The sequence below is a fragment of the Meles meles genome, chromosome 1 (assembly GCF_922984935.1).
Source record: "Meles meles chromosome 1, mMelMel3.1 paternal haplotype, whole genome shotgun sequence".
Classification (NCBI taxonomy): domain Eukaryota; kingdom Metazoa; phylum Chordata; class Mammalia; order Carnivora; family Mustelidae; genus Meles; species Meles meles.
Window position 1 is genome coordinate 186,259,361 of NC_060066.1, and position 15,998 is coordinate 186,275,358.

A 15,998-nucleotide genomic window follows, 5' to 3' on the forward strand; every position below is an offset into this window, starting at 1 on the left:
TTTCACTGAACAGCTCACCTGCCCAAGCCCAGCTCCACTGTTGTGTGAAAGGGGAAGTCACTTAACTTCTGCGTGCATCAGTTTTCTTGTTTGTTAAAAGAGGGGGTTGAAAGGGCATCTACCCTCTATGTGCGAGCCTTAAAGCAATAATGCAGAGCACGCATAGCACACGGTAAGTGCGGAGTGGTGCCTGCATTATGCTCCCTGGCATCACACACCAGCAGTTTCCTCTGCCCATTGACCTTTCTTCTCATCCCAGGCCCATTCCTTCCAGCCGTTCGAGCTCAGTCTAGGTGTCACTTCCTCCCAGTGCAGCGTCTTAGCCATAAATGAATAAATTCAGCGAGAGAGCGTCCAGGAAGAGCAGAGTATGCAGTAGGGGTCTGAGTCAATGGAGGGGGTTCCGTGTAGAGCCTTCTCTTGCAAGCCCTTGGGGGCCCTGACAATTAAGATGCGCAAAGGGTGCTTCCCGGACGCTTCGGAAGGGCCGCAGAGCTCCCTGGCCCCGTTGGAGATGGGTGTGCATCTCCCTTGTGCCTCTGGATCAGCTTGGGGGCTGCAGGGTGCAGATCGAGAGCCGGAGGTGACGATGCGGTTGCCGGATCATCGGGGAGCGTGGGGAGCCCGCCCGGGACGCGAGCCAGGAGCTCGCTGGAGCCAGGTAGATGCACCCCGGAGCAAGAGCCCGAGCAGTAGTCAGGGAAGGAGAAGCCGCCAACAGCGCGCGCAAGCCGACAGCCGGAGAGGCTCAGGGTGGCCAGCGAGGAACTGCGGAGACCGCGGCTGACTGAGGAAAGCGGCTCAGTGGGAGGCGGCTCCCACTCTCCTGCCGCGACTGGCACCAGCGGGGTCGCTCTACTTCTAGACCCCACTGAGGCCTTTCAGGTCCTGGAGCAACCCTCTGCGCACCAGGCGAGGCTGCCGGGTCACTACGCTGGCGGGACGGCGCTCGAGGACACGTCCCGCGGGAGCGCAAGTCCCGGATTTCCACGGACGGGGCAGCTACCCTGGGAACCCAAGGACAAGGCCCCGCGCTCGCCCGACGGCGCCCCCAGCGGCTGGGAGAGGAGCCCAGCAGGGCCACAAAGACCCGACGGCTGGACAGGGGACCCCTCACCCGACCCGTCCAGCACCAACGACGGCTCACATCTTGGGGAAGCCAGCACCCGCGACACTAACCGAGATCCACTGTCCCTTCCCGGGCGTCGGTTCTGCGGCTTTGGCCCCGCCCCGCTCCGCCATTGGTCGGGGCCGCAGGGGGCGAGGCTTGACGGCTGCGCGCGGGCCCCACGGGCGGCGGAGGCGGGGTGCGCAGCGCAGACGGCGGGTCCCACTGAAGAGGCGCCCGCGGGTCCGCGCAGCCCTCAGGGCCAACGGGATCTCGCCTGCCATCCCTGCTTCGGAAGCGGCCTCGGCAGTAGCCGACCGAGCGCACAGCGGCCACAGACAGACTGGCAGCCAGCCCCCCAGCCCCGGAGGTGCGCCTACCCTGAGGCGGCGGAGGCCTGGTCGACGCCGCCGGGAGCCCAGCAGGTGCGGCGCGTGAGGCGCGCTGAGGTAGCGCGCGGCCGCCGGCGACCCCGACCGGAGGCGTCGACCCGGAGCCTCGCCCGCCGCTCGCCGTCGGGGCTGCCCGGTCCCCGCTCGGCCGCGGAGTGGATGCGCACCCGCTGAGCGCCCGCCCGGCCCGCCATGGCCGCGCGCCCCGGGCCGCTGTGGCTCGTGGGTCTGGCGCTGTGCGCGCTGAGCGGCGGTGGCCCCGGCCCGCGCTCCCTGGCCGGCTGCCCCGCCCGCCGCCTGGGCCCGCGCGAGCGCCGCGACATGCAGCGCGAGATCCTGGCGGTGCTGGGGCTGCCCGGGCGGCCCCGGCCCCGCGCGCCGCCCGCCGCCGCCCGACTGCCCGCGTCGGCGCCGCTCTTCATGCTGGACCTGTACCACGCCATGGCCGACGACGACGACGAGGACGGCGGCCCTCCGGAGTGGCCCCCGGGCCGCGCCGACCTGGTCATGAGCTTCGTCAACATGGGTGAGTGCGGCCGCCGGCTGGGCATCTGGGGCCCAGACAACCGTGCAGCCTCCGCGAGGACGCGCGGGTGCGAATGGGGCCGGGACCCCTCGCGGGCGGCAGCGGCGAGTGCACCGCCTTGGCCAGTGCGCGCCCCTGCCGCGAACGGGTGCCCCCGGTCGTGGCCACGCCCCCAACGGGGGGGTGAGAAGTGAGGAGCTCAGGGCCAAGTCCAAGGCGGGTGGGTGGGGGCGCGAATGTGAGTCCCAGGGATGTGCGCGTTCGTCCCGCCCCCGAACACACCCAAGGGTAGGAATCATCTCCTGTCGGGTGAACCGGACAGTGCCAGGAAGACAGTCTGGTCCCGGGGAGACAGATGAGTAAACAGGCTGGGATGCTGTCACAGTGATAAGGGCGGTACTGGAGAGAAGGACAAAGTTCAGTGTGGAAAGCCCCGGTCACATCATCAAAGTGACGGGAGCTGAGAACCCAGATGTCCAAGTGCACAGCTGCCTGTTCCTGGCCAGAGCCCCAGCTCCTGCAGGTGAGGGTGTGGCTGTCGGGGCAGCAGGTGGGAAGGAGTAGACTCTGAGCTGTGGGGCAGTCAGTGGTCTTGTCACCCTGGGCCTAGCACCTGGGACATGGCTGGCATGCAGTGAGTGTCCAAGCCTGTGGAAGGACCCAGTAGGCCCCGTGGACCCTCCTCGTTCTTCCACACAAAGCCCAGCCTTTCCTTTCTAAAGTAATTTCTCTCCAAGTCGTGGACCCATTTGTGGTTAGAGTACTCAAAGGTGTCTCCCCATTACTAAATCTCTTTAATCTGCAGTTGTGAATGCCCCCTATCTGCTTTGCCTCCTGTCTGTGGCCAGTGAGGTCCAGGGTTCTGGGCTGGAGCAGACACCAGACTGGATGTGGGATTGAAGGACTGCAGCTCAGGCTGAGGTGGGGACAGGACCCTTGCCAAGGCCACCAGCATCCCTTCGCGTACAGCGTCACGCTTACCCCGCCCCACAACCGTGGGAACAGACAAGATATTCATCCCCGTCTCCCAGATGAGGACAGTGAGGCTCAGGGAGGCAATGTCATGCCCAGGACAGCACAGCCTCTCCGTGGCCCAGTCAGGACAGGCCCAGGTTTTTTGGCCCTACATCCGGTCCTCAAGGAGATGATATTTCTGTCAGGAGGGCAGGCTTTCAGGGTGGAAAGAGCTTCCAGAGGGGTTTAGGCAGAGAAAGCCAGGAGATGGAGCAGCAGCAGCAGGTTTTGTGGGGGTTTTCAGCCATTTGCTTCCTCTATAAGGGCAGGCAGAGTGGACAGTCGAGGAGACCTCTGTCCACCACACCCCAGAGCTGGTGGGGGTGGCCGAGGTGGGGAGTGAGCAGCAGGAAGTGGCTGTTAACATCTGCTGAGAGACGGGTGCCAGGATTAGGACTTGGTCAGTGGGTTCTGAATGCCACCTTCTTGGTTAAGGGCAGGGTGGGGGACTCACCCTGGAAATGAAACTAGAGCCCTTTCCTCAGGACAAGCTGACCTGGAGCAAGAACCAAGAAGGGTTATGGATACAGTCATCCTGAGAATGTCCCTAAGGGCAACATCCATTAGAGTGAGTCTCTGCCCAGCCAGTGTCCTGCTTCCCCAGCATCCCCTGGGTGAAGGCGTTCACAGCCTTGGTGGGAGCTCTTACTGCGAATCAAGCAGTACCCTTAGCTCGGACAAACCTGATTTCTCTCCTGCCTCCACTTTGTGACCTCAGGCAAGCCCCTTGCCCTCTTGGAGCCACATATTCCTCCTTGTAAAATGGGGCTCACTGAGATCAGTGCATCGTCAGGGGTATTGTGTGATGAATAGGAGGGAGGAGCAGAAAGTCAGTCCTCTGGTAGGTGCACCTGGACTGGTCCCTGCTGCCCCAGGTCCCTGCTTGCTGCTGCCCAGCCTTGGTTGGGTGTGTTGGGAATGTCCCACACTTCACATGTGCTACCCAGGAACAGATTTTAAAAGCCAACCAATGGGGCACCTGGGTGGCTCAGTGGGTTAAAGTCTCTGTCTTTGGCTCAGGTCATGATCTCAGGGTCCTGGGATCGAGCCTTGCATCGGGCTCTCTGCTTAGCGGGGAGCCTGCTTCCCTTCCTCTCTCTCTCTGCCTGCCTCTCTGACTACTTGTGATCTCTGTCAAATAAATAAAATCTTAAAAAAAAAAAAAAAAAGCCAACCAAAAGGTGCCTGTACCTATTTTTAGAATAAAAATGAGCACCTGAAGAGCTTTTGTTGCACCCATCCAGTGACATGTAAGCTATTTTACCAGCCCCCTTCGCATGGGCTCAGAGAGGTTAAATGGCCAGCCCAGGGCCACACAGCTCATCCATGGCATCATCCAGGGCCTGTGGATTCCTGATGCCAACTTCTTCCCACGCTCTGTGTGTGTGTTTCATTAAGATCTAAGGCCTCTGACGCTGTGGGATTAACAAGCAGATCTTTTGTTTGGTGGAAGCCCAGTCTGTGGGCGGGCCCAGCCAGCTGTCAGAGGGCCTCTTTATTCTGATGTACTAATTGCACTAGTAGAACTCTTGCAGTGTGAGTGGTTTAACTGGTAATTACCTAGACTGTGGGGCTGGGAGGGTTAGACACCTAGCAGGAGTCTTTGCTTCTTTGGAGGCCCAGGCCCCAGGCCCTTGAACCACCACAGAGCCTGATGGCAGAGTCACGGCGGTATCCATGCCCACACCTGGGCTCCTGGACCTGCGCCTCCAGCTCCACCTCTCATACTGGCCTTATCTGCTCCAGAAGCCAGACCCGGTGCCTCCTAGGCCCCTGACCATCTACGGCAGCCTGTGGGACCAGAGGCCTCGGGCCTGTCACAGGCCTCCAGCCCATGGGTCAGGTGTCTGTGCCCAAGCAGATGCTTTAGGACACCCGTGTCATGGTCCAGCGTCTCTGGAGGAAGGCCGGGGCTGTGGTCAGAGCTGGGGCCCCTTCCTGGCCTGTCCGTCTCAGACTGTACACTCTTGGCTCCCCTTGGTCAGGCCACGCTGATGGGGGCTGATGCCCATGTGGAGCAGATGGGGTCTGTCCGGAGTGTCTCCTGTGCTCAGGGGGAGGTGAGCCCTGAGCTGGGAGGCAACATTCATATTCTTATACTGCCTGGACCCACCACTGATTCCTTCCTGTCCCGAGTCACCTCTCTTCCCTCCCTGGGTCCCTGCTTTTTCATCCAGTCCACAGCAATGGTGTCAGGAAGCAAGGGGCCTCCCAGCCCTGACCCCGTGGCCCTGTGCTGGAGACAGCTTCTTACTGCACCACCCCATCCCCTGGGCTGGAGGGTGGGTCTGACCAGCTGTACCTTAAGCACCTGGGGCCGGCCCTGTGGCTGGTGAGGGAGGAATGAGAAGGGAAGGACCGACTCTGTGTTCCTCCTGGTCCTTCTCTACCTTGAGTCAGAGGAGTAGCAGATGCCGAGTCCTAGGTTGAGAAACTGAGGCACAAATAGCCCTGCAGGCAGAGATCTAGCCAGAAATGCATGGAGCGGTCTTCACTCTTGTTCCAACCCTTCTCTGAGCAGACTTACTCCTGTGCCTTGGGTAGCCGAGGATGGGAGTGTTGACCTGAAGTGTTCGATTTGGGGGCAGCAGGGCTGAGTGGAAATGAGGAATCTGGCCCACATCCTCCTCTGCCCTGTGACCTTGAAGGGGCAATGCTTGGTCTCCAGGACCCCAGGGTCCCTTTCTTTGGTTCTTTACTAGGGAATTCTTTCATTTTTCATGAATTCACTCAACAAATAGTCGTGTGATAACTACTGTGTGCCAGGCACAGTTCTGGTTACTGGGATGTAACAGTGAGCCTAACCAAGTCCAGCCCTCATGGAACTGGCCTTCAGCGGTAGGTGGGGTGGTGGTGGATGCAAATAATAAACGCATAAACCACAGAGATGGTTGTCAAGTGGTGTAGACAGTGCCACCTCCCCCATCTGGAAACCAGGAGCTGAGGGATAGGGGAGGGAAGATGGGACCTGGATGGGGGGTTCTGACCTTGGACTCAGAATCTGCATCTTGATGCCGCCACCTGCTGTGAGTGTGACCTGGGTCTTCTAGTCCACCTCCAGGAGCCTCAGTTTCTTCCTCTGTAAAATGGAGGCACTCAGGGTACCCACCTACTGGAGCTTGTCCGGGAGCATGTGAGATGATGCCTGAGAGGACCTCACGCCCAGAATGTCCAGGTCTGTGCCTTCGTTTGCATCACAATTACAGTCACATCTATGTTTTAGAAAAGAGGAGAATGAAGCTCAGAGAAGTTAGGTGATTTTCCCAAGGCCACCCAGCAGGTCTGCTCCCTGTCTCCTCTGCTCTTCTGCTCTTCTCCTATATAGAAGCTGCCCCTCCAGCCCTGTGGGGCCCTGGCCCATCATTAGGTGCATTAAGTGTGGCGGAATTGGACTGTCCGGAATGTAGGTTGTAAACTGAGATTCTTATTTTAAAAATATCTTCGTTTGGGGGTTTTATAGAACTAATGAATGTTCACCGTAAAAAATTCATACCATATGGATTAATTGTAGAATTTCATTATAGAAAGTCAGACCATATGTTCAGAAACATAAAATATGGGGGCACCTGGGTGACTTAGTGGGTTAAAGCCTCTGCCTTCGGCTCAGGTCTTGATCCCAGGGTCCTAGGATTGAGCCCCTCATCGGGCTCTCTGCTCAGCAGGGAGTCTGCTTCCCTTCCTTCTCTCTGTCTGCCTCTCTGCCTGTGATTTCTGTCTGTCAAATAAATAAGTAAAATCTTTAAAAAAAAAGAAAAAAAGAAAGAAATATAAAATATGGAAGCCCCTTGCAGTCCTCTCTCCACTTCAGAGAAAACCAACATTTTAATCCTTTGCTGTGGTCTCCCCAACCAGCCCTGACATTTTATCAATACAGATATTAATATTTTATTATTTTTTATAAAATGGGACATAAATGCCTACTGTGTTGCTACTTCGTCTGTCATTTAACAGTAAATCCTTTGTCCATCTTAAAAGCTGTTAATGTGACCATATGCCCAAAGGTGGCATCTCTTATTAAAAATTAACTTAGCTTTATCGATATGTAACTGACATATAAAATTATAAGATATCCAAAGTATACTACATGGTGACTTGTTACAGAGGCACTGTCACAGGATTCTCCGCAGCTAGTTAACCACCACATTGGTCACCTCACAGATTTCAATTACGCACTATTGTGTCATCAGCTCTAGTCCTTATATTTTACATTAGGTCCTCAGACCTTATTCATCTTTTAAAAAAATTTTTTTTTATTTTTTAATGAACATATAATGTATTATTAGCCCCAGGGGTATAAGACCTTATTCGTCTTACAGCTGGACGTTTGTACCCTTTTAAATCTCTCCAATATCCCCCACCCCTAAACCCTGGCAACTACTTTCTACTCTCTATCTCTATGATTCTGACTTTTTTTTTCAAAGATTTCACTTTGCATAACATGATTTCACCAGGCAGTATTTGTTTTCTCTGTCTGGCTTATTTCACTTTGCATAATGCCCTCAAAGTCTAGCCCATGTTGTCACAAATGACAGGATTGCCTTCTTTTTCATGACTGAATGATACTCTGTCGTATGTACACACTGCATCTTTTTTGTCCATTTACCTGTTGATGCACACTTAGGTTGTTTCTATATTGTGGCTGTTGTGAATAATGTGCAGTGAACATGGGAGTACCGAGATCACTTTGGGATCCTGTTTTTGTTTCCTTTGGATCTATTCTCCGAAGTATGTGTGCTGGATCATATGATAGTTCTGTTTTCAGTTTTTCAAGGAACCTCTGTAATGATTTCCACAGTGGCTGCACCAGTTTACATTCTTACCAACAGTGGACAAGTGTTCCCTTTTCTCCACATCCTTACCAACACTTGTTATCTCTTGTCTTCTTGAGGATAGCCATTGTAACAGGTGTGAGGTATAGCTTATTGTGGGTTTGATTTGCATTTCTCTGATGCCGAGTGATGTTGAGCACTTTTTCATGGGGCTGTTGGCCATCTGGATGTCTTCTTTGGAAGAATGTCTATTCAGTTCCTCTGCCTGTTTTTAAAGATTTTTTAAAAATTTTATTTATTTGGCAGAGAGAGAGTGAGAGAGAGCACAAGCAGAGGGAGAGGCAGGCAGAGGGAGAGGGAGAAGCAGGCTCCCCGCTGAGCAGGGAGCCCAATCTGGGGCTTGATCCCAGGACCCTGGGATCATGACTTAAGCCAAAGGCAGACACTTAACCAACTGAGCCACCCAGGTGCCCCTCTCTGCCCATTTTTAATTGGATTATTATTATTATTGCTATTGAGTTGTATGCTTTGAGTTCCTTATCTATTCTGGATATTGTTTCTTATCAGATAAGTGGTTTGCAAATATTGTCTTTCATTTCACAGATCACTTTCCAAGAGTTGAAGGTGGTTCCCTTTTCTCTAAAACCCTGTCAGTCCACCAGGATGGTGTCCCCTGTGAATCCCTGATAACTGCCTCCTTCCCCACATCCATCTCCTCAGTGTTTTTTACCCTTCTGGGGTAAATGTCTACTACCATCCCCTGTAGGCAGGGGAGGAAATGGAGTCTCAAGGACTATAAGTGACTGGCCCAGTTCCTAGGTACCCAGGTCCACAGGGGCAGATGTGAAAATGGATCACAGCAGTGAGGAAGCTTGCCCCTGCCACTAAGAGGCCAGAGGGGTGGGCTGCTTTGGAGGAGGACACGCCAGGTTTCAATCCTGGGTCTGCCACTTGAGAACTATGAGATGTTGCACAAGTTACTAAGAGCCTCCACATCTGTTTCCTCACCTTTAACATCAGGATATGCAATACTTAAATATGTTAAGACATTGAAACCCTTAGCAAGTGCCTGGCAGTGCTCAGTAAGAGTGGCCAGCCATCTGAGGGAAGGGCCTGCCGTGTTTATCTACACCCTCCCCCGAGCTCAACCATCCCCTTACGGACCTGCAGCTGAATGGGTTTCAGGATCCATTTCAGGATCAGGCTGCCTGGGTTCAGATCCCCATTCTGCCACTTGCTGTTTGTAGTGGCTGCTGCGGTATTTGCCATGTCTTCTCTTCAGGAGTGAGCTGCCTGGAGGGTGGGCTTCTGACCAGCGGCGAGTCCTCCTCTAGGCACTAAGCGGCCAGGTGCACAGGAGCTGCTTACCTAAGGTCAGCCACCCTCCTTGGCAGCACCCCACATTTAATGGCTGGTTTATGGAGGTGTAAATGTCCAGTCCCCTCGTCTCAAGGAGGACTGCTCTGAATGGCTCCCAGCCCCAGAGCTCCCTGTGCAGGAGGAATGGGCTGAGGCCTTTGTGGGTCCACATCACTGTTCAGCTGAGCTCAGTCCTGCTGCCTCCATTTCCTTACAGAGAGTACTCTCCACCAAACCTCCTGACTCAGGGACTTTTTCCCAGGAAAACTGACCTAAGATACTGTTTATATGATTTTTGTGTAAATTATTTAACGCTCTGTGCCTCGGTTTCCTCCTCTGTAAAATGGGAGAGATAATAGTCCCTGTGTCGTAGGATTGCTGTGTTAAATGAGATAATCTGTGACAAGTGCTGAAACAGCGCCTGGTAAATACTCGATAAATGTTAGCTTTATCTGTTTTTAGCCCAAGGCCAGCTAGTTAGTAACAAGACTAGAAGTAAAATCCGGTTATTTCCTTTAGCTGCTGGCTCTGCTCTGAGCAGCAGCTATTTATTCTGAGCAGCCAAGGGCTCTGAATACAGTGAGTTCTGGGGAAGCTGAAGGCTGCAAGACCTGGGTATGGAGAATGTTGGATTGTTCGGCCTGTGGCCATTCCTTAACACTACTAGGAACTCACTGTGTGCCATTCCTCTTCCTGGTTATCTTGGGGCCTATTCCAAAGTACAGCCCCAGCCCAAGGTCTGCTTGTTATAGCTATAAATTATGGCAAAATGGGAGGAATGACCATTCATGCACTCAGCAAACAGGAGCAGAACAGTTCAGCACAGCAGAAGACAGACCAGGTCTTCCTCTCATTTTGTGGGAGACAAACAAGGCCAGTAGAGAAGGAGGAAGGTTCTCCTGGCTGGAGGATGGAGAAAGCTCGGCAGGAGGTAACATTCGTGCTGGACCTTGAAGAAGGGTAGAATTTAGTCAGAAGGGGGTGGGAGGAGAAGGTGTTCAGGTGGAGGGGAGGCATGAAGGTGAAAAGCTCTCGACATGCTTTAGAACTCCAGTTCCTCCAGTGAAAATCCACTCAAGACAATTTCCCTGCTCAGGTTCCCTTTGTGTGTCCCTTCATGCCAGCATTCAAGTTTCTCGAGTCTCGTACTCTGTGTCCAGTGTTCTAGTCCGGCTTAACCACATGGTGTTCCCTTGACATGTCTCCAGTGTGCTGAGGCTTTGAATGAGGGGAAAATACAAACTTTGCAGTTAGATACACCTAGACTCTCATCCCACTTTGGGTGCTCCTGTGAACCCATGCAAATCAGTTACCTTCCCTGACCATCCATGTTCTCATCTATAAAACTGGGCAAATAATGCCTCTTCCACTGAGTTCTTGTGTCCTCTGGCCTGGTTCTCAGTGATCCTGTCTCCTGGTGTTCATGCCCTTGTGCAGGTCCCTGCTACACTGTGCCAGCACTGGTCTGTGTGACCAATAGAAAGTGAGAGTGGTGATGATATGTCACTTCTGAGACTTGGTATAAAAGACTACAGCTTCCATCTTGGGTCCAACACTCTGCCACTCCCCGCACCCCCACCAGATTGCTGATTCTGGGGGAAGTCATGCTGTGAATGCCGTGAGCAACCCCAGGGAGAGGTGGACGCAGTAAGGAACAGAAGCCTGCCACCAGCAGCCACATGAGTGAGCTTAGAAGATTTGTTCGTCCCAGCCAGGAGGGACCCTGAGCCAGACCCACCCGGCTAAGTGTCTAGATTCCTGACCCTCAGAAATATGTGAAATAATAAATGTTTCTTGTTCTAAGCTGCTACATTTGGGTTACTGTGTTACACAGCAACAGATGACTAAAAGGGTTAGGTAAGCGTTAAAAGAAGTGGTGTGTGTAATGTGCCCAGTGTGATGCCTGACACAGTTGGGTGCTTAAAAAATGGGAGCTGGCACATTATTTCCCAACCCTGTGCCTTTGCCTCAAATACTCTCTTACATTTCTGCTTGTCAGAAGTCTCCCACCACTCTCAAATCTGTTTTCTAGGAAAGTGTCACTGACCCTTCTCCCCACAGTATCCTCCATGATTAGAGCCCTGATCCCCCATCCTATGTATTTTTCTTAGGATTTGAGTCACTTCCTGCCAGCCTCATTCAGAACCATGTCTTGCCCCTTTTTCCCGCTCCCCGAGAAACCATGAAAAACCTGAGAACGGGGGCCAGATCTGACTCTTCATGACATCCCCCCTCCCACCATGTACCCCATCCCCTGTGTGGCAGGTGCATGGGGCAGACTGGCAAGGTGAAGGGAGGAAGAACACAGCGGGAGGCAGGGGCTGAGAGCAGGGGCAGGAGCCTGGGCCTGGTCGGCTGGGGCAGAGCAGGGCCTGCCCTCCCTGTCCTTGTGGAGGCCGACCATGGGTGCAACATTCTCCCTAGACAATTCCTTGGGACCTCCAGTCCTCCCAGGGCCCTGCCTGGAGGAAGGTGGCTTCAGCAGGCATTCTCAGGGGACTGGGGTGCTCCCTTTGACAGCAGAACCTCATTGACAGGTGACCCTCCCCTCCTAATTTCGCCACCTAGAGGGAATCTGGTACCACGCATCTCACATCGTCTTTAAGTCTGAAAGAATGGGCCCCAGCACTGGGGCCCAGGACAGGGAGGTACACCCACTCCACCTCCTCATGGGAACCCATTCCCCACGGGAGAGAAGGATGTGTCACTGTGACCACATCTTTCTGGAAAACTCCCACAGTTCAGTTCTTTCCCCGGAATTGCACTGGGGAATCGTATCCTTGCTCAATCTCGTTGGATCTATTTTTGGCCCTGACCGACTTGATGTGGTGGAGTGTGCGGGTGTTCCCTTTTAATTTGGGGTCTAAAGCTGTCTGAGGCCTGGACCGGCAATCATGAGTGCAGAGCCATTTATGGAAGCAGCTCTTGAAAAAAGTCAGTAATGAAAACTGACTAAAAATACCTTAGAAATGAAGCCTCCTTGGCCTCCTCTGGGCAGCACTGAGATTTCTGGGTGGGAGGGAGAAGCCCTTCAGACGCAGAACTGGTAGGTGATCAGTGCTGCAGCTCCTCCCTGGGCCCGCACCAGGCACAGAGACCTGGGTCTTGCTTTAGGTCTAAAGGGGGCGCCTCATCCTCAGTCACTAGCAGGACTAGTCAGACGGGACCAGTGCCTCTGCCTCTGGGACCCTCGGGGCCTGCCCTCCACCTCAGCAGCCTGGCCGTGGGAAGGGGGGCCAGTCCCGCAGCAAAGTGAAGATGTGAGCGGCTTCTGATGGAGACCCGCTATGCTGTGGAAGCCATTCCCAGACCAGCAGCTGCCCCACTGTCCTGCAGAGCTTGGGAAGAACCTGCAGACACATGCCCTCTCTGGGCCCCCGGAACAAAGGGAGCTTAATGACAGTCCACTGAGAGCCTCCCATTTCCACCCCACATGGTACAGTCCTGCCCTTAATTGCTCACCATCCAGAGGGGCACGCGAATCAGAGATGGGGACTCCTGGGACAGGGGAAAGAGAGAGGCCAGCAGGCTGATCTGTGTGAGGTCAGAGGAGGACGAGGGGCCTTGAAAGCTGGACTGAGAGGAAAAGCAGCCTTTAGACAGGGCAGAATGGGGGCAACTCAGGAGAAGGTGCTTTGGGGAGGGCCTTCAGGAGAGGGAAGAGGTATCTGTAGCCGAGGCCCAGGAGTCCATGAGGTTGGGCCTGGCCAGCTCGGGGGTTTGGGGGGAGCAGAACCAGAGCTTGGTCTCCTCCTGGGGACCCTGTGGGGCTGGGGAAGGGTTTGAGGGCAGACAGGTCAGGCAATTCTATTTTCTTAACAGCCACTCTGGGTGGCTTACTTTTGGTCAGAAGCAAGACAGATTTAGGTCCTGAGTGACTCTAAATTTTGTCCATGGCACAAAAATAGCCAAAGCTTTTGTTGGTATAGGACTGGTGGACTCAGGGTGTGGCATCTGGAGATCTAGCCCGCGAGTGGTGCAGGGCCTCAGACACAGAAACGTAGAATGTGGATGGCGGCCACAGAGGGTGGAGGCCATCACATCCCCACAGCGGGCCTTTCCCAAATGTGGGATCTGGAGTTTGGTTTATCAGACACCGAAGAAGGCTGAGAGTCCTAACAGCACACGTTGATGATTCATAATTATTTCTTGTTCCGGAAGCCACATTATGGTGATTCAGAAAGTAAATTCGTTTGCTCCTTCCAAAGACAGAAGCTGGTTCAGTGTTTGATCGTTTGGGGCAGCTTTTATAATTATGTAGAAAATAAACATTTAGAAGTGCCTTTTGAGCCAGGTGTAGCTTTGTCTGTTCCCTAGGCCCACTGAATACTTTGTGTGGGGCCTTTCATATCTCGCCAGTATATCTTGTGGTTGTTGTGTTAAAGAGTAAATTCATATGTAATTTTGCCAGGGTATTACAAAAGGATATTGCCAAATTTCTATCCAACACATTCCTACCAGTGATGTGGGAGAATGTTCTTGTCTGTTCTCACCTACTTCTCAAAGGCCACACTGAGCACCCTATAAAGTATCTTCTTCCTTTCTGCATTACTGTTGACCCCGTAACCCTCCATATTCCACTCAACAATGTAAATGGCATCCCTTGTCTTACTTGTTTTGTTGTTAGTAGTGTTCATATTGTGTCTCCCCTATTAGACCATAAACTCCATCAAAACAGAGACCTGACTTACTCACTGTACTCCCAGTGCTCAGGCAGTCTCTACCTTACCAAAGTAAGAACTTAATACATTTGTTTATAAATAGAACTTGATAAACCAATGAAAATTAAATGAGCAAAGTGATACATTTATTTAGAAAAAGATCATTCCAAATCTCCCCTTCCTCTCCTTCCCATGGCTTTGAAATTTCTGACATAGCCTCTTGAGGGCATCACATCTTGGCACAAATAGGGAGATTGCAAGTCAGGCTCCTCAGAACTCATGTTGAAAGGCTACTCCTCCCAATCCATTCCTGACTGTATACAAAGCCCTTCCATGACCCTGTGAGGAAAGCTGGACTGCACCCTTACTCCCCGTTCATGGAGGAGATGAGGCTCTGGCCTGACCACTGCCACAGTTCCCTGTGCTGCCCTGAGCTGCCTCTTTGGCTAAAGTTGTCTTGGTCTGCACTTGGTTAACAAAGAGACGTAGAGGTGCCAGAAAATGATTTCCTAGAACATCAGCTTTTAGAAAATCTTTCTCCTAGCTCAGAGCAACAGCCACTGAAAAGGAGGCAAATCTTTAGGTTACCTCTTCCCATCCTCCCAACTGACTGTCAGATGAAGGATCTTTCTTTACCTAGTCCCACATTGCAGGAAATATCACTAATTTCCGATGAAAAGCATCACTTTCCTCACAAAGTCCTGGCTTCTGGTGCTTGCCTGGAACAGCCAGGGCGGGCAGTTTCCTGTGCTGAGCTGCTGGGTAGTTCATGGATTTCACAAACGCACAAGGTAGAAACTTGGAACCGGGTTCAGTTCAGGTGCACAAGGCTCCCCTGACCCTGCACCCGTGGGTCCCCAGATCAGCAAAGGAGAGAGGCCCCAGAGCGTGGTCCTCCCATGGAGCTGGCAGATCCGACAGGAAATCAGCCGCAGGCCTGTGGACTGAGATCGCCTGCGGCCCCACCCGTGCACCAGCCCCATAGCCTTGGGAGCAGATACGTGTTCACGGATCCGGGTTCAAGGCCCTGCGAGGAGTAAGGTGAAGGGCGGGACGGAGCCACCTTCCTTCCTGCTCTGGGCCATACCTATCACAGCCAGCAGCCTTGACCTGGGGCATCCTGCACATCCAGGATTCTTACACAGCCACGGAACAGAGGTGGTCTGTGTGGCCCCTGAATCCACAGAAATTATCCCCAAAGCTGTGCATGTGGGAGTGTCCATAGGGAGGAGGGGACGCATGTGGCAGTGTTCGTGGCCCACATCCCCAGGTGAGGACCAGAGCCCTGTAGTCCTCCCTCTCCACATGTGTGGGAGCACATGGGTCCTTCCCAAGGTTACCGCCCCCGAAGCAGCCTGGCTCCCGGCTGCACATGTGCCGCGTGTTCGCCAACCTGGCCTGTTGTCATTCTTTGCCTTGTCATTCGGGAGGAAAAGCCTACCTTGTCCCGTCACTGTGTGTGTCCACCGGCCCCGCCCAGCCCAGCTGTTGGCCTGTCCCTCGCTGGACCCAGTCCCTACCGCAAGGACAGGAAGCGCTCCCCACATCCACCTCCGCCCCAGCCTGGTGACTTGTGGTCACAGACCCCAGTAGCCAGAGAGAGAGTTTTTAAAAAAACTCACAGACATGTCATTAAAATCTCAGTGTTGGATTTGGGGGAAGGTGCTGGGTGGCACCCACCCCTGCTTTCTGGAAACACAGATTTGTGGCGTTTGACAGTGACAGGAGACTAAAGTGGGATGGTACTAAATATACCGTCCTGGGCATTTCCGGGCAGCAGGGGATGTGGGATTGACTCGCCACCCCAGCCTCCGGCCCAGACAGACCAGCCCTATTTCGGCTCCCCTCCAGCCTCTGCATCCCTTTCCCCTCCGCGCCTGTCTTCCACCTGCACTTCAAACCACATTGTACCCCTGCTGCCCAGAACCTTAAACCCCGCTGGCCAGACACACAGCTGGTGCTCCCAGGCCGGAATTCCAGCCCTCCAGAGTCAGACCACAGCTAGACTTGGGGCCAGTCCCCTACAGTGCTGACCTGTGGACACCCCCGCCCTGCATACCTGTGCCTCTGAGGTTTCCTCTGCCTAGAACAGATTCCCTGCCACCTTCTCCACCCCACCGGACTCGGTCCCATCCTTTAAGGCCAGTTCAGGTGGCACCTCCCCTGGGA

General features: G+C 53.9%; 1 protein-coding gene across 5 annotated transcripts in view; it reads left to right on the forward strand.

The window, feature by feature from the left end:
- The first annotated feature begins 1,274 nt into the window (after window positions 1-1,274).
- BMP8B (bone morphogenetic protein 8b) overlaps window positions 1,275-15,998 on the forward strand; it is a 32,957-nt gene continuing 18,233 nt past the window's right edge. For all 5 annotated transcript variants that reach the window (XR_006818032.1, XR_006818033.1, XM_046002549.1 and 2 more), the window contains exon 1: window positions 1,275-2,026. Coding sequence is in view for 3 of the 5 variants with exons in the window: in XM_046002549.1 (XP_045858505.1) it covers window positions 1,693-2,026 (334 nt within the window). In the remaining 2 variants the exon portion in view is untranslated. The remainder of the gene's footprint in view (window positions 2,027-15,998) is intronic.